The 19,186-nt window shown below is 41.3% G+C and overlaps 1 protein-coding gene across 1 annotated transcript in view; it reads right to left on the bottom strand.

Annotated features, from left to right (window-relative positions):
- L3MBTL4 (L3MBTL histone methyl-lysine binding protein 4) overlaps positions 1–19,186 on the bottom strand; it is a 282,590-nt gene that overhangs the window by 93,372 nt on the left and 170,032 nt on the right. The window contains 1 exon segment of the mRNA XM_046671181.1: positions 10,163–10,238. Coding sequence (XP_046527137.1) covers positions 10,163–10,238 — 76 coding nt within the window.

The following is a 19,186-nucleotide window of genomic DNA, read 5'->3' as shown; positions in this document are numbered from 1 at the left end:
CCCCAGTGTGACTTGTTGCTAGTCCCGGGGATGTACAACTACTGCAGGCCCTCACTGTGTCTGGTTGCTAGCCCCGGGGATGCACAACTACTGTAGGCCCCCAGTGTGACTGGCTGCATGGCTTGGTGGTGCTCGGCTGCCTCAGGTGCACTGGTGGGTGGGGAAGGCCCCGAGTCAGGCTGGCTACATGGCCCAGGGGCATGCAACTGCCTCAGGTGCACTGATGAGCAGGACGGGACCCTAGTGTGTCAGCACACAACTGTTCCAGGTGCACTGGTGGGCAGCACAGATTCCTTGTATGGTTGTTTGCAAGGCTCAGTGATGCAGGTCTGCTGCAGGCTTGCTGGTGGGTGGGGCTGATCTCTGGGGTGAGCTGCTTGTGCTGCCTGGCTGCCTCGGGTGCTGACTGCCTCGGAGGCAGGACAGACCTCTGTGCTAACAGGCTAGAGGAAGGACTGCAATGGTGCTTGCCAGCAACTGTGTCAGCATGTTGAACTAGGTCACAATATGATGGCTGCCTCTAGAGCCTCAGTCACTGGGGGGTGGGCCTAGCCACCTCATGCCTCTCTGGGATGTGCTCTGAGCTCAGTAAATGAGTCTTTTTCACCAATGGACTATGCCCTTTTCCAATCAGGTGTTTCTGTGTTGGATTCTGGGTTGAGTGAGTCTGTGTGGTGGGCAGGTTTTCCTTTGCCTGAAGTTCTATAGTTATCCTGGGCGTATTCCCCATTGGTTTTCAAAACCTGGTCTTTTGGCATCTTGTCTCTGTTGTGCTGCATCTAAGGGCTGGGGTGCCTGATGTGTAGCTCGGATCCCTTGCTCCTCTGGGAGAAGCTCCATCGCTTTGAGATTGCTCTCAACCGTGAAGCACTGTGGCTGGGTGTGGCCCCCTCAGCAGGGCAGCACTCTGCCACCCCCACCCCCGTGTCGTCCCTTGTCGTGGAGGTTCTTTTCATCCAGTTTCCAGATCGCTCTGAGGAAACTGTTCCACAGGTAGTTTAAGTTTGTTGTGTCCACAGGAGGAGGTGAGTTCAGGACCCTCCTGTGCTGCCATCTTCCAAACTCCCCTGTTTGACCCATCTTTTCTTACATATTGTCTACTTTGTCCATTAGAGCTTTCATCATATCATAGATATATAATTATGTAAGTATGTCAGTTAAATTCCCAGTCTGATAATTCTAAAATGGTTACCATACCTGAAATTGGTTATCATTCTTGCTTTATCTCTTTGTCTGTGGTATTTGGGTTTTTTGGGGTTCTTTGGGTTTTTTTTTTTTTTTTTTGCTTCAGCATGCTTTGTAACTTTTTTTGAAATCCAGACGTGATGTGTCGGATAATAGAAACTTAGGTAAAAGTTCTTTAGTGTGAAGTTCTATATTAATGCACCTAGGAGTTAGGCTGTGTTCAGTGTTTGGTTTACCTGTAGGTGTCAGAGGCTTCAGTTTCCTTTAGTGTCCTTTTTCTTTCCCCTGTGGTGTTTGAGTTTCCCTACAAACTCTTCCTTAAGTAGAGGCTGTGTTTTACAGTTCTCTGCTGTAATATACTATTATTATATTGGAGTCAAGGTATTGGTGGGGTGGGAAGTGTTCTACAGTCTTATGATTAAAACCAGTTTTAGTAATGGGCCAGAGTCCCTGAGCTGTGACCTTCAGAAGAGTTTCTTGGCTTTTCCTTTTCTTCCCTTATATGAGATGTATGGTTAGAGGGGACTCAGTTGTCTAACTGCCTTTCCCCTAAGACATATAAGCCACTGGTAAAGGAGTCTCCCTTGTGGGTAGGACCTTAATTCTATGATGGATCTAAGATGAGCTGTTTGTTCAGTTTGTTGAGCTTTTGTCCTGTTGTGAGGGTGGAAGTGATAACTTACAAGCTCTTTACATGCCTTTCTAACTATAAACAAAACAATCTGCTTTTTAACTATAATGATTTCCATGGACAAACAATGTAAGTAAGAAGGCTGTAGAGAGTCATTTCTTTCCTCACTTCCCTGTGAAAGCAAGTACTTAGGGCATGAACCCCAAAAGACCCTTAAAATTCAGTATCCATATAGCTCATGGCACAAGTTAGTCATTTTTCTAAATAATATAATACATATTGTGAGCATTGATAATTTTTTATGTTTATATTTATCCTTTATCACATAAACTGAAAATGGCAGAATATATTTTCACTGGGTTTAAAGGACATGTTAGTGATAGTCTCTAACTTATTGAAGAAATTATGTAGTAAGCATGAGATTCATTGTTGGGGATCATGGGGCACTTCTGAAAGCTGGACAGTCATTGCCTTTGGAGCTGTGCACGGGGTGACTGCCTGTCTGAAGAGTCATGCCACACAGAATCAGATAGATGCCTTGAACAGACAAAACACTGATTTCAAGCATGAGTCTCAACCTCCCCCCCACCAAAAATCCAAAGCAGAAGGTATTGATTTGCTATTAAGCTCCTTCTCTTATAGGCAAATTTGTGTAGCATGCTCCATATTAATCCAGTGGTGACTAAAGATCTTTACACATGCACAGAAATAACAACTTTTGTGATCCACAACAAACTGAAAGCACTAACTCCAGCCCTTCATACAGATTTGCATCATAATTCCGTTAATTAAAAATTCCTGGCAAATAAATGCGCAGAGTCTGCCCAGGGGGCTTTTATTGTGTGTAAAACTAGTGAGTTTTGTAACTCTGAGTCACCTTGCATAGAGAACTAGGTGAAATAAAACGACGTCCAAGAAGATTTGTGCCTTTTAAACCTATGGAGAAGTCTGACAAGTCGTGGCTTTCTGATGACTGCTTCCACTCACCCTTCTTGTCTTCATTCTTTGACTCCTTAGCTGTGCTTTTTCTTCTTCCTATTAGTTTAATGATATTCATCCCCTTGTTCTTATCCTCCCCAGTCTTTCCGGGCTCTGACCTTCTGATGATGCCTCAGCACTGACTTTCCTCCACTGAATTCAGATCTCCTTAGAACAAGGTGGCACCCACAGCTCCAGATATGAAAAGAGTCTTGGGTGTATGCACATGAATCATTGATGGTAGAGCTTTTAAGTTTCAACCATATAACAGAACTTCCTACATGAGGACTGTATTCAAACTAGGATGAGAAAAGATAGATTATTTTTTAAATGGTATTGAAATAATTCAGAAAGCCAACAATAAGCTAGTATATTACCTTAATCCTCATCAAATTCAATTCCAGATAGAGTACAGATTTAAATGTTAAAAATATGAGGCCACAGATTTTCTAGCACAGTACATGATTAAATAGTAGTATGACCTTGATGTTGAAATAAGAATGAAATGAAAACTAGAAACCATGAATGAAAAACCAATAAATTAGACTGCATGCAAACTTATTTTTAGTTTAAAAAAAAATGAAAAGAAAAAGTATATAAAGTGGGAGCACCAGATGGGGGCACATGCACAGATTATTGGTAAGATATATAACAGACAATGTATTAGTATCCATAATGCAGTAAGCCAGCTACAAGTCTAGAATAATAACATGAGCAATAATAAAATGGACAAAGGACAGGAACAAGCAATTTATAGAAAAAATGACTGACATGGAAAAACAAGAAACTTCATAATCAAAGAAAAATACTTAAAAGGATGACATATTTTTCTTCTATCAAATTGGCAAGAGGAAAGAGGTGAAATAGTCATTATCTGCAAGGGCAGAGGGAAGTGATGACATATGTTATTGTTAGGAGTGCAAACAGCTACAAACACTTTAAAGGCAGGTTGAAATAATGCTCATAATTTATAATATACACACTTTATGATTCACCAAATTCACTCTCAGATATTAATCCTATAGAAATACTCCCACAAATGCTCACATATAATTGTACAAGTATTTACTGTGTCTTTGTTTTAAATTTAAAGGCTGAAAATAATAAAAATGTTCATGAGTGAGCATTTGATTAAATACACTATGGTAGAATCACTCAGTGAAATTCTTCGTGGCTTTTAAGCAAGAATACAGTGGGAGTTCCATTCCCAGTTATGATGCAGCAGCTTTAGTCAAACAGTCCTCTTACAAAGAATGACAAGAAAAGCAGGCCCACAGGAGACTCAGGCAGCAGTATGACAAGGCACAAAAGTAATAACTGTGACCAATGCATTTAAGAAATTACATGGCGAAATAGAGAATTTGGCTCAAGAACTAAAATCAACTTTAAAAATCATGTATATGGAAATTCTAGAACTGAAAGGTGCACAGAGTTAATTACAAATTTATTGGATGGGGGTAACAGCAGTTTGGAGATAGTTGAAGCGAGTATTAGTGATATTGAAGAAAAATTCCAAACTGAAGCATGTAGTTCAAAAAGGAAGGAAAATACAGAAAATAGCGTAAAAGATATACGAACAAGAAAAAGCCTAATGTATTTGCAGATGGAGTCTCAGAAGAGGAGAAGGGGAAGAATGGCACATAAGCAATATTTGAAGAGATAATGGTCAAAAAATGTTTTAAAGCAATGAAAAATATGTACCCATAGACTTAAGAAGCACTCTAAACCCCGAAAGACAAACACAGAGAGAACCACATTAGGCACTTTGTAATAAAACTGCTGAAAATCGAAGACAACAGGAGAATCCCATAGAGCCAGATAAAATAAGACACACTCCAAGACACACTCCCTTCAACGGAGACACAACAAAGCTACAGCTGACTTCTCGAGGGAAACCATGGAGGTCAGAAGACAGTGGATGCCATCTGTAAAACCTGAAAAGAATTAACTGCCAATCCAGAATTCCATAACCAGCAAAATATTCTTCAAACACTAAGGCAAAAGAAAGACATTTCTGGACAAAGAAAAATTTACTTTTTAAAAAGACATAGCTAGAAGACACTCTAGAAGAAACACAAAAAGGAGTTTTTCAAAGGAAAAATGATCCTACACAAAGACATATATTATACTAGATTTAGTATCTTTAAAAGAATATTAAAAATGCATAATAAACAGGCTAATATATTGAAAATTATAAAATAAATGCTTGATTAATAAAAAATAAAGAAATATAAAAGTGAACACAAACCTGCTGAGAAAAATGGAAAACTGCTGTTAGAGCGATAGCTATAAACCCAACTTAACCGCAACAGCATTGAATACAAATGCACTGAGTGCTGGAGTTAAAAGACGGCTGCATCAGATTGGATATCAAAGTTGATATCACATGCCACTTACTAAGGCAGGACAGTGATAGTCATTTGACTTACAATGAATGATAGGGGAAAGGAAGCTTTTTTTAATAAATGATGCTGGGTCTACTGAATATTCACACAAAAAGTGAATCTTGACCCCTAGGTTTTATCATGTATAAAAAACAATTTCCAGGTGTGTTGTAGATCTAAATGAGAGACAAAAACAATAGAGATCCCAGAATAAAGAACAGAAGAATATCTTGATGAACATGCAAAATAGAAAAGATTGATGGACTATATTAAAACTTGAAATTTCAATTCATCATAGGCACCATTAAGAGAGCGAAAAGGCAAACCATAGAGTGGAGAAGCTATTTGCAATACATCTATCCAACAATGGACTCATTTACAGATATAAGGCACTCTTACATATCAATAAGAAAAAGACAATCTAAAAGACAAGTAGGAAAGATACTTCACAAAAGAGGATATTCAAATAACCAATAAACAGGAAAACGTATTCAAGCTCATTAGGCCTCTGGAAATGCAAAGTTAACAGCATAATTAAATACTACGGTAAACCCAAAAGAATGACCAAAATTAGAGACTGACGAAAACTAACTGCCGGCAAGGATGCAGAGCACCTGCCATCTCCAGACCGCGCTGGGAGGAGTGCACCAGCGCAAGCACTCTGTCAAACATTTGACTCCAGCTCCTGGAGTTATCTGCAAACGCAGTTACCCAGAAATTCTACTCTTAGGCGTATATGCTTTAGAAATGCATACACATATCCACTAAATGATGTGCTAGAATCTTCCTAGTGGCACCACTCATAAAAGGGCAAAACTGAAAACAACCAACAATAAAATGGATAAATAAATAAATTGTGGCATTATCACAAAATTGAATAATATGCAGTAATGAGAATAAGTAAACCATGATTTGGATGGATCTCACAAACATAATGTTAGCAAAAGAAGTCAGACATACATACATACTGTGTGACTTCATTTGTAAAACTTTCAAAACAGGGACAAAGTGAAGGACAGTGACAGAATCAGAAGAGTGATTGTCCCGGCAGGAGGGGCAACTGGATGGCATGCAATGGGCTTCCAGTCAGCTTCTATTTCTTGGTGATTAAATGGGTGTGATCTCTTGGGTACTTGACTATAATTTTCACTAAAAATGGGAAAAGAATCTAGCGGATGTATATGCACTGACTTAGAAAGATAACCATGATAAACTAGCAACTGGAAAAAAAAGTAAATTGCAGATCACCAAATATAATGATTCTATACTGGTATAGAAAACAAAAAGATGAATTATTATATCCAAAATAAATCTATGAAGGATTTATTAACAATGTTTATCTCTAACGTTTTTTGCTTTATGAAATTTTTGGATTTTTAAAAAAGTGAGCATTGGTTACACGTTTGAGACCAAAAATAACCGACAGTAAAAAAGAAACAGTTTTCTAGCTGAACATTCCACAGGATCAAAGCTGTCCCCGGGGTGGTGCGATGTGGCAGTCTGACAGGGACGCCTCTCTGCAGTCCCGAGCAGCTGAGCTTTGGCTGCTCTGGTTCCAGAGTCCCTTTGGGGGCAGAAGGGCAGACCACTCAGAGGAGCAGGTCCTTCATGCTTAATGAAATGCACCTTCTTAGCCTCACTCAACTTGTGTTCAAAGGAGTGGATTTTGCACAGTTCTCTGTGAACGCTCACTGAGCAAAGGTAACAACCTGAAAGGCCACGACAGAGACGCCCAGCCCAAGCCAGAGAAGGGGAATGGGTGTCGCCAAACACGTCAACTGTATGTTCACACATTATTTACCTAACAAAAGTCCCAAAGGATTATTCCCGTTTGCCATGTCTTGGGTGTAACACTCAGTAAGCTTACGTGTAAACCTTTAGATCAGTAAGACAGACTCCAACTTACTTCTGTCAGTTTTACCATCAACATCCTTTTAGATAATCTTGTTCTCCTCAACCAATTTATACCGTTATAAACGAATTAAAAATTTCTGTCACCCCATCTTATTTTTATACATTATTATGGGAAAGGAAAAAATGTGCAATTTCTAAGAAGTATGCTTGAAAATAATGGGTAGCATTTAAAAGACTTTTTATTATACCTGCCAAGCATATCTCTGTGAATAAAACGATTTAGAAAATAAAGCTGTTTCCAAGTTAAACTTGAAAACAGACTCCACTTTGAAAAATAGAAACTGTGTGTGCATGCATATGCATGTGTACACAATCTCTAAAAATCAAAAGTATGTTATTTTCCCACATGGAGAAATGGAGAATAAATTTTAGCCTATTTTCCTAAAAAAAGAAAAAAAAAAACACCCCAACTCCTAATGAATTAAGGAGACATTTATTCAAACCTATGGCCAGACCGAAAAACAAAGGTAAGGATTTAGAAATTACGCTCAGATTTATAGATTCGCAAAAAATAAAAGAGGGTCCTGCCCAGTGGCACAGTGGTTAAGTTCACACGTTCCACTTCAGTGGCCTAGGGTTCGCCGGTTCGGATCCCTGGTGTGGACATGGCACTGCTTGGCAAGCCATGCTGTGGGAGGGGTCCCCCATATAGAGTAGAGGCAGATGGGTACAGATGTCAGCTCAGGGCCAGTCTTCCTCAGCAAAAAGAGGGGTATTGGCAGCACATGTTAGCTCAGGGCTAATCTTCCTCAAAACAAAACAAAATAAATAAAAGAGAAATAGTAAATAATCATTTAATGTCACAGTATTAACATATTTATTCTCACTGTTTTGTCTCATCCAGTTAGAACCAGACAACATGAGCTTAACTATAATAACAAGGATTAGTCCAATACGAGGAAGGACCACTTTGGGTGACAAAAGGCTGGAAGAGAAAGCAGGTACCACATAAATCCTGTGACTTTTCCTGGACTAGGATGGATCTCTGAAGGCATTTTCTCAGCAAGAAGTGCTCCGGGCCCCCAGGCAGCTGCGTGCTCTGCACCAGGCTGGGTGCTCCACACGCACTCAAAGGTCTTTATTGCCCTTATCTGTCAACACAGACCTTTGCTGTGAGAAAATCAAAATGTTTACATTAAAGAGCACAGTGAATATACAAACAAATAAACACATATGGTTATAAATTTTTCATAAATGATGCAAAAGAGAACAAGTGCATACTGAACAAGTTAGAAGAAATTTTATCTTTTGCATTATGCAAATGCATTTTTGCTAGAGATATTTTTTCCTATGTTTATAAGGATTAATACTTTTACTATGTGAACCACGAAATTGACTGCGTATGTTTTAACAGGCACATACGCATAATTACTCTGTGGAGATACTTTCAGAAGTGTCAAAATATGAATTAAAACACTGACACTTTTTCAGAGCTCCTTATACAGTTCCAAAACATGTGGTTTACAGAATGAAGGCTTGGTAAAATGGATTAGAAAATTTGTATGCAGCAGTTTCCAAAGTATCGGTTATTTATTTTATTTAAAGCAATGTTCAGTGGGCTGGCCCCGTGGCCGAGTGGTTAAGTTCGCACGCTCTGCTTCAGCAGCTGGGGTTCACTGGTTTGGATCCCTGGCACCGACCTACACACTGCTCATCAAGCCATGCTGTGGTGGCGTCCCACAAAGCAGAACTAGAAGGACTTACAACCAGGATATACAGCTAAGTACTGGCGATTTGGAGAGGAAGAAAAAGAGGAAGATTGGCAACAAATGTTAGCTCGGGGCCAATCTTCCTCACCAAAAGTAAATCGATAAATAAAGCAATGTTCAGATCCCATTATATTACGTAGAAATTCTTCTGATTAGGGAGACGTGTAGATGCAGAACAAAACCAAAGTAACTTACCTGCTCTCCGCTTTCTGAGGACAGGATTCCTCCTCCCCTTGTGGCTGAGATGAGGCCAGGAGCTCTCTGGCTGGCGAGCAGAGCCTGGGCCTGCCTGGAAGAGCAGGCTCCCTGTGCTCCTAGAAGTTACAACCTTTTGCTCGATGCCTCTTCTTCCTTAAGAAAGGCAAACCGGCAATCATACTGCAGAGGACACGCAGTGCTGCCAAACTGTGCTAATTGGTTGCAGTTTTGGCCAAGTCAGCAGAATGCTCACTAATTTTCTCCTCCTCCAGAAGATAAACAGGTGTCCTACTGCGTTCTAGGGGGTGCGCACATACAGACCTACCAGGGCTGAAGACATCAGGGCACTAACTACACATCACCAGTGTTGTCATTGACCAAATAAAACTCATTGCACCAAATTCACACACCAAGGGGGAATTTACTCCTCAGCTTGCTACAATATAATCTCAAAACTATAGATGAAATTCTGTCTATATTGAGCCTTGGTTGGAAAGAAACACAATTAAATGAAAACGTGCAATTCTTATTCCTTTAAGCTAATAATCCACCAGCTTTTTTTTTCTTTTGCTGATGAAGATTTGCCCTGTGCTAACATCTGCATCAATCTTCCTCTATTTTGTATGCGGTTGCCACTACAGCATGGCCGATGAGTGGGGTAGGTCTGTGCCCAGGATCCAAACCCAAGAACCCAGGCTGCCAAAGTGGAGCACACCGAACTCAACCACCAGGCCATGGGCTGGCCCCAATGATCCCTCATCTTGTAATGGTTGACTTTTTTCCAATAGTCTGTCTTAACATTTCTGGTCCCACAACTTACAAAAATGCAATGAGATGGTTCTGGTTCCCTCCACGCAGACGGCTGGGAGAGGTTCTACCACTGAGGCTTTCACTTTGACGGGTTTAGGTTTTTCCTGTCATGAGTGAGGATCATAGAGATTACAGAGTCTAGTCATTTCACTTGAAAAATAAGGAAACTAAGGGTTAGAGCAGTGAAGCAACAGAACACTACTCTCAGGGTCGGGACGGAACACAAGCCTCTTGACGTCCAGGCAGGTTCCTTCCAACATCGCTACTGGAATGATCAACCAACCAACCAAACAAGCACGACATTCTTCACAGCAAAAAGTACGGTCTGTGTTTTTGCTAATGTGTGTTTTTACCTCTGAAGAGATTATCCAAGTCCGTAGCTTCTTCTCCTTTGATTGTCAAACACCTGATCTGCTGTACAAGTCGGGCAAACAGAAACAGAGCGCAGATTCAGCATGTTTCGAGGAGTACAGCGTGGTGGGAGCACAATTCAAACCAGAACCACAGGGCAGACAGGAGTGAATCAGCGGGTGTTTTGCTGTGTGGAGCCTTATTACAATTCTTCTTCAATTTAAGACTTAGAAAACAACTCTTTTGTTCGGAAATTCTAACTTTAAAACCTGGAAAGTCCCCCCATCCCAACATTCTATTATAGCCAGAAGTTTCTAAAACTCCCTGGAGAATAGTGTCTTCAGATTCTGAGGAGGAGCCTGTGGGGTGGTAGCCACGGTGGGGTGGGTGGGTAAATAATAATCGCTCCTGATGATTTCAGCACTAATTTCAATCAGAAGATTACAGACATGTGCTCAAACTGAATAAAGTAATTTAGTTACACTGTTGAATGTCAGAGAGTTAATTAGATTTCAGAATGCTCCAGTATGTAGTAAGGACTGAATTTGTAACTCTTTCATCGGGGAACTTTATTAGAACCTGAGGCTCACAGTTTGTAATGGATGTGGAGGTCTCTAAAATGAAACTTTCCCAGTGCTGCTAATTACCTGGCAATTAATTTTAGGCAGCTAGAACTTGAGATAGTTGATGAATTTATCTGTAATACTTATTTTAATGAAAATTATAATACCTTGCTTTGCAAATATAGTTTCTGATGGCACTTGGATGGGAGCGCTCTCATTTCACCCTCACTGGCCAGCCTGGGGCTGGGCACGCAGTACTGTTTCAATCTCTGTTTTGGATGAGCAAACTGATTCAGTCCCCAAAACCTTACGTGGAAACCTAAGTGACTTGTACATCATTTTATCTACAGGTTCTATAAATATGTATGTCATGGTAAAAATACCGTCTATTTATCAGATATTTTTTAACCATTGAGTGTTTTTTCATCAAAAAAGCAAGAAATTGGGAAAGAATTTCTATTGAAATCCCACCTCTGACCTTAAAAGGAGGTCCTCTGCAGCTACTGTGGAGCATCCTACTTCCGGGTGTTTAGTCACCTGCGGCGCCAATATGCTCAGTGCTGGCAGACCTGGGCCCGAGTCTGAGTACCAGTGCCCTAGGTTTGTGAGCCAGAGTGCGTCTTCACACTCTAGAGGTCTCCGCTTCCTAATCTGCAAAGTGGAGATGTGCTTCCTTATAGGATTTGTCCTGAACAACCAGTGCAACGATGTATTATAAAGTAGTATACAAACTCTAAGGCACCGTGGCCATGCATGAAAATGTGTGGACACTTTCATTAATTCAATATGCTTAATTTTCATTATGTTCAATAACATATATGGCATCAGGATTCACTTACGTTCTTATAGGAAAGAATATTAACAAGCGAAAGAGGGCTCAAACTTCAGTAGTGAGCAGCTGGTGGACATGGAACGCCGGAGGCACAACGTGTGCGGTGTGTAGTCATTTTGCAAAGAATAAGATGGGAGAAAAAAGAACAATTTTAGCTCTGCTTACATATTTTTGGCAAATCCGTGGGTATTTTCCCCAAAACTTTACAAATTTTATGAAACCGAGTTGATTTCAAAGCATCTTAAAGCATCCTCTGTAATAAATGCTGATGGAGATCTTGATTCTCTCTTACAAAATTAAAAAACAGAAGCTAGTACGCCTTATACAACTTTGATGGGAATTTTAAAAAGCAATTTAAAAATAAATCCGATAAATTTACTGAGTGGCTTTTTAAAAACGTGCTAGGCACTGCAATTAATCATAGATATATTTCGATGTAGTTCTTGCTTTCAAATTATTGCATCACGAGGGAGATACACCAAGTCAAACTCTGTAAACAATTCAGATTCAGTTACGTTTCCTGAGTGAGGTAGGTACCTTCTAAGGACTCTCAGATCTTTGATTTCATTTAACCTCATTTCATTCTCACACAAATTCTATGAGGTAGGAAGAGGATCCTTGTTATAAAGAAAGAAATTGAGGCTCAGAGATGTTAAACCGCTAACCCATCTTGGACACACAGGGAGAGGATGGAGGAGCTGGACTCCAAATCCAGATTTCCTCCTGCTCTACCCATCATCCTCCAGTAGCACAGAGTTTACTGAGCATCTACAGACAGCATGGAGGAGGAGATGTCACAGGTAGAGCGAAAGGAGGGGAGTTATTGTAGTAATAATGATGCTCCTGGAGGCTGGAGGGAGGATACGGCTGGGTGCCAGGCTAGTCGGGGAGTTTTGCAGAGGATGCAGGCGGTCTGGTCTTGAAAGAATGGGGATGTGGATGACTGATGGGTTTGTAAAGGCCTAGGAAATTAGGATGAGAGAAAAGCAGGAACTGGAACACAGCGAGCATAAGCAAAAGAAGTGTTTTAGGGACTTGAATAAGCTAATCAGCTTTTTTGGCTGAAGCAGCTGCACTGTGCCAGGAAAGGAAGGATCGAAAGGGAGCCTAGGACTTCCATAGGGACTGCACTGAACCTGCAGATGGCTTTAGGAAATAGGGACATTTTAACCATGTTAACTTCGATAATGCTATAGACCAATGATACCTCAATAAAAATAAACAGATAGACAGATAGGTAAATAATGAGGCTAAAAGAATAAGGCAGAGGCAAGCTGTGGAGTGCTTCCACACTGTGCTCAAGCATTTGGGCTTTATCTTGAGAGAAGTGGAAAAAGCCACTGAAATGTGGCATCTTGAAAGAATCTACTGCAAAGAGTCAGTTGAAATGTTTGGAGACAATTAGGCCAGTAATGTGCCAAAGACTAATATTCACTTGTTTTTTAGCTAAAAAAATAATACCATTGAAATCCTCAGGTCTTACCAGTTCACCAATAATTCCTCTTGAAGCCTGACCACTCCCTACCTTTCACAGTCACCACAGCTCCAGGTGCTCGACCCGCCCCCAGCATCTCTTATTAACAGTACTGCTGTTGCTGGAGCAGGCGTCAGCTCCCCGTCCGTCTGTCTGCCCTGACTCCTCCTCTGGAGGAGGGCACAGGACTGAGAGGGTCACTGCTTCTGCTGTGAGACCTGCCACCGTCACCCAGAGCCTCTGCCATCCGTTGTTCTTCTGCTTGCCTTTTCCTCAGGATTTTGCTACTCCCCCTTGAAAAGGGGCTGCATGATTTCTGCCCCTCTCCCTATGCTCCCCTACTTTTGACAAGGCAAACGAGTGGCTGCCATCTCTGTGCTCAGGAAACCATAGGCCCTGAACCGGGTGCCTAACGTGAAGGAGGTAATATTAATCTTCTGTTTTCGTGTTGAAAAAGACGGAGGGGGTAAGTAGCTTGCCCAGGGTCCTACAGTAAGCAGAAGAGCCGAAGGAGAAGGGCCAGAATTTGAATTTACATCAGGTTAGTCTAAATGTAGCTGGACATCGTCTAGAATAGGAGTTGGCAATCTCCAGCCCACAAGGCCAGCCCTGCCCGTTGCCTGTCTTTGTAAAGGCAGTGTTACTAGAGCTCAGCCACGCTCACTGGCTTACTCACCATCTATGGCTGCTTCACACTACCATGGTCTAGTTGAGTAATTATAACAGAGATCTTACGGCTGGCACAGCCTCAAATACTTACCAAATGGCCCTTTACGGAGAAAAAGTTTGCTGACCCCTGTTCTGGAAGTAAAGGAAAAGGTCCCTAACGCCAAAAATGATACAGACCACATGTGATTATATTACGTTACTATCTTTTCTCAAAATTTCCTTAATAACTGTATTTCGTTATATCTTATAATAGGGCTTGAAAGGCAAATACTGGGCTCTGCCTTTTATTTTTAGACAAATTGTCCAAGTCCAATCAAGGTTTCTTTGAGCTTCTTTTACACACAGGCGTTGCCTTCAGCTAGGATGGCATCTGCCGCCAAGAGACTCATAACCTAACAGCAGTGCGGATGTGTGCATGGCCGGCGCCCCCCCACAGTGGGCTGTAAGGCTCTGTCCATCAAACACGTTTGGTTTGTAAATAAAAAGTAATTGAACCTTTAAAAATACTGCATTATGAAGCATCATTAAACGATATACATATGAAAATGTTTATGTAGCATTATTTATAAGAGGAAAAATACTGGAAACAACCTGAATACCTGTCAACGGGGGAATGAGTCGAGTAAGTTAAGGGATGTCCACACTATGGAATATGATACAGTTATTAAAAATAATGCATTGAATCCATTTGTGTTGCTATGGCAAAGTATCCATGACATATCATTAAATAAATAAAACACATATATTTTAGCTAATATTTTTATTGTCAGACTTTCCTTGAGCCAACAATGATTTCACGTTTTTCTTTGTGAGTAGACTTAGTTATCTGAGTCTTTACAGCTTTTCCATATAAAAATAAAAGTCCAAGACCAGATTATTTTTCTCCTGGTCGTAAATGCTGATTTCTTTATAGGTGCCTTGCTCAGACCACCATTATAAACTTGGGATAAAATATGTGTGTACTTTATTAAAGAGCCTCAGCATTTAATGTCAGGGTCCATTAAAGTTTTGTCCACATGTTGCTCTTTCCGGAACACAGCATTCTCCCCCACAGTCAACACGGTTCTGGGTAATGATCCAGAGTGATGCGAGTTAACCTTCAAAGAAACATGGACACAGAACTAATGTAATTGTTTTTACAAAGAGTGAATGTGTATCTGCATAGCCACATGTATACATGACACAGAAGAGAACATGACATCCCCTCACACAAGCGTCAGACTGGAGGAGTGGCCAGTGAGGAACTGTTATCTTTACAAAGCTTCTATATTACCTGAATTATTGCAGTGGGAATTTTATCATATTTTTATAAGCCTATAACGTATGCCGTTTGATAGGAAAAGGTCTCGGTATTATTGTTTTTAATTTTTTCTTTTTACTAATCTATATTTCTAATTTTCCTATAATACACAAGCATTGCTTTAGTTATGAGAAAAAAATCATGTTAATGTCCCAACTTTACTATTTACAATGACTAGGAGACGATTATTTTAAAGGCAGATTAAGTACATACATGAGAAAAATACCCCCGGCGCTTGGGCAGCACAGTTTTGTTTTTCTGGGGCGCAGGAACACTGCTGTCTCCCTTGTGCGAGGACCCGTGCCCATGCCGGCACGCACTGTTCTGCAGCGTTTAATCACCAAGAGCCTGGCCAAGGCAGGGTTCCAGAAATCAGAGACTCACAATAAATTATAAAATGCCTTACGAGAAGCAGCTCAGAAAAGTATTTCTAAAGATCTTTTTAAGGCATGCATTGGTTACTTTATAACATTTCCGCAAAACTGTAACTTTGTTTAGGAAACAAGACTATAATGAAGGGGCGGAAGGAGCCAAGGCAAGCGGAATCCACCGGGGGCGGGGGGGGGGGGGGGGGGCGGTGCCGAACCCTTTGTCTCATTACAGTTTCTACCCACACTCTTGAGCTCATCTCCACACGACTCATTTCATTTTCAATTTGCAAAATAAGCAACAGAACCCTTTTTGTTCTTACGGGCTTGGACGTGCTCATGGGCTGTAAGAGGGGTCATCGCTGAGAACACTGCACACCCTGGTACCCTCTGGCTGCTTCTCTCAGGGCGTTATCACAAGCCATGGTGTCTCGTCATTTAGGGTTTCCTTTTATTTCTCCTTCTCGGTCTCTACCTGAAAACCCGCTCCCTGCGGGGATGGGCTGCTCTGTTCGCCTCCACAGCCCCAGCACCTAACACACCACTTGGCAACAGCAGAAGCTCCACACGTATTTGCTGAATGAATGAAGGTTGATGCAATGAATGAATTAACATGCCCACTGCCAAGTCTGCGGGGCTAGAGCCATCCTGACTGAGTTCAGATCCTCATCCCACCACTTACTAGCTTGGGTGATTTTCTTATCACTGAGCGAATACTTCATAAGGACAAGACTTTAGTCTGTTTTGTTCACTGCTGCATCACTAGAGTTTGGAATGGTACCTTTCTAAGTACTTGTTTAAGGGATAAATGTGGAATGAATGAATGAATGAATGAATGAATATGTCCAATTTCAGGCCCTGGGTATGGTCAGGATCCTGAATTCAGCAAGGTAAGCGTGATTCAGGTATTCCTATGCCATAAACCAATTCTGTTCTGACCGGGTCTTAATTCTGGGATAGGAAGAGTTGTGGAATTCTGTGCAGAGGCTTGACCGAGGTGTCAGAGGGCTTGAGCTTGCCACCAATGACAGTGTCAATAAGAGAACTAAACGCTTTGGCTTCGATGTCCTTATTTCTATGTTGAAGAAGTTGGATTAGATCATCTTTTGCGTCCTTTCCCCTTGGAAAGCTCCAGGACTGTCACACCTGGTAGAAGTTCCTCAGAGTCCCACTGAAGGGTGGAGGGGGCAGGAGCCTGTCTGGATGGCCTGTGGGTCCCTGTCCAGCCACAACCCTCCATAAGCCAGAGAGGTCCTGGGTAGTCTTGATGTTTTGATTACTGTTCACTTGATTAGGTTTAATTTAGTTCCAGAGTAATATCTGGAGTAAAATCTCAGACTCAGTAAATAAAGGTCTAAGTTACTGTTTGATGCAAGCATGTGTGGTACGTGTGTGTAAGACACAACTAGAACTGGTTGAATCATAAGACTTTAAAATCAACAATTTTTAGGGGCCTGTCCAGTGGTGTAGCGGTTAAGTTGGCACACTCCACTTTGGTGGCCTGGGGTTTGCAGGTTTGGATCCTGGGTGTGGACCTACACACTGCTCATCAAACCATGCTGCGGAGGCATCCCACATACCAAATAGAGGAAGATTGGCACAGACGTTAGCTCAGGGACAATCTTCCTCACCCCTCTCCCACCCCCCCCAAAAAGAAAAATCAACAGTTTCTATAAAAATGAAAAAAAGATATGAAACCATTATTTCAATAGTTTCTTCCCTGTGCCAGGCCCAGTCATATATCTATAGTTGTCTACTTCTATAACCTATATTCAAAATCCAAGCCTCATGTTTTATATTCATTATAGAGGTGAAGAAATTGAGACTCTAAGAGGAAAACTAATGTATATCTCTGAATCAATCAACTTAGATTTACTAAGATCTATAACGTGAATAGTAATGAAGACAAAAACAAAAGCATAATGAAAATTGGTTCTTAGCCTTTAGCAGACTCTAGACTTTTTGAGAATATAAGGCACACACACAAATAAGTATTAAAAAGGCACATGCAGACACACGCATGCAAGCTCCTGATGTGTGGTATGGACCAAAAGCACAAAGGAGGCTAAGAACAAGGAATGGGACTCTCTCTTATTGGATCCATGTCCCAGGGCCTAGAAAAGTCCCTGGCACATAGTGGTTGCTCAAAATCTGTTTAATTTGTTGAGTGCCTACTAAGTGTCAGCCATTATACTAGTGTTAGAAATACAGAGACTTGTAGAACATGATCTCTAACCTCAAGAAGCTCATATGGATTGGAAGTGCTATAGAAAACTTCAGAACGGAGCCAAGCCCTGGAGAAGAGAGAGGATGCAGGCAGAGGTGAAGGAGGCAGGAAGAATGGGAATCAGGCACCAGAGGAGGAAGAGAAACAGCGTTCAGATGATGACAGGGAGTGAGGGGACACCGACTAGACTTCACCTCCCAAAGCAAAGAATTTATGTGGGAGGGAGTGAAAGAAAAAGTGGATGGATTAAAGAAAACCTATTTAATGACTTGGAAGGTTAATATGTGGAACAACCAACTAACACTGTTTTAATTCTGAGAATGGACCTCATAGAGGGTATTTATGCTGGAGCCAGTTTTCCTAGTGGAAATAAACAAATTGGCTCATGGCAGTGCAATTTATTATGAGGAACATTAAGGAACTATTTCACTACATACCATGGAAGAGCATAAAATTTATAATATGGAAGGCATTAGGAAAAACAAAGCGAGCTTTACTGGGCATTTCCTTAGGTTTTCTAAACAGCAGTCATCAGATATAACAAGTATTTTAACTAATGGTGGTTCTATCCACTATGTGAATTAGAATATACTAAACACTACTTTGGAGAGCCAAAACAAATTATTAAAAAATACTTAGCTGATGGGGCTGGCCCCGTGGCCGAGTGGTTAAATTCACGCGCTCCGCTGCAGGCGGCCCAGTGTTTCGTTAGTTCGAATCCTGGGCACGGACATGGCACTGCTCATCAGACCACGCTGAGGCAGCGTCCCACATGCCACAACTAGAAGAACCCACAACGAAGAATACACAACTATGTACCGGGGGGCTTTGGGGAGAAAAAGGAAAAAAATAAAATCTTAAAAAAAAAAAAATACTTAGCTGAGGGACTGGCCTGGTGGTGTAGTGGTTGGGTGCACGTGCTCCGCTTCAGCGGCCCAGGGTTTGCTGGTTTGGATCCCGGGCAGGGACCTATGCACTGCTCATCAAGCCATGCTGTGGTGGCATCCCACATACAAAATAGAGGAAGATGGGCACAGATGTCAGCTCAGGAACGATCTTCCTCACCCAAAAAACCCACAAAAAACAAACCTTAGATGGGTGGGAAATGCCTGAAAAAAATGTCCTACTTAGGCTGGGGAGAAGCCAGCTAACACTTATAATGTGAGGGGGCACTGCATTTCAAAGTAATTTTCTTTATAATGAAACTGTTTCAATGAGTATAATTTTATTAACTTGTTGCAAATAGAAGCCTTCAATATATTATAATGAAATGTTCAAGGTGGAAGATTTTGTATAGTATAAATAAGAATAAACAATTTGGGGATGCATGGTTATTCTTCCCCTTCCGTGGTTCCATTCTCACAAAATAAGACATAAATGCATCACAAGATGATCCTGAGAATCTTAGAAAGCAGTAGACTGTAGTCTGAGAATACACCCAGTGAGCATTCTCCAAGCCTTCGGCGGGCACTCTCCCGCTCTCCTAAAGCGGTTGAAATGAGTGAGGGCTTTGGAGTCAGGCAGTTCTGGACTCAAAGCCAGCGCTTCTGCTGATTACCTGTGTGATGTCGGACAGTTTGCCGCATCTCTCTC

Source organism: Equus quagga, chromosome 9 (genome assembly GCF_021613505.1).
Source record: "Equus quagga isolate Etosha38 chromosome 9, UCLA_HA_Equagga_1.0, whole genome shotgun sequence".
Classification (NCBI taxonomy): Eukaryota; Metazoa; Chordata; class Mammalia; order Perissodactyla; family Equidae; genus Equus; species Equus quagga.
This window is presented reverse-complemented; position numbering and strand designations above follow the sequence as displayed.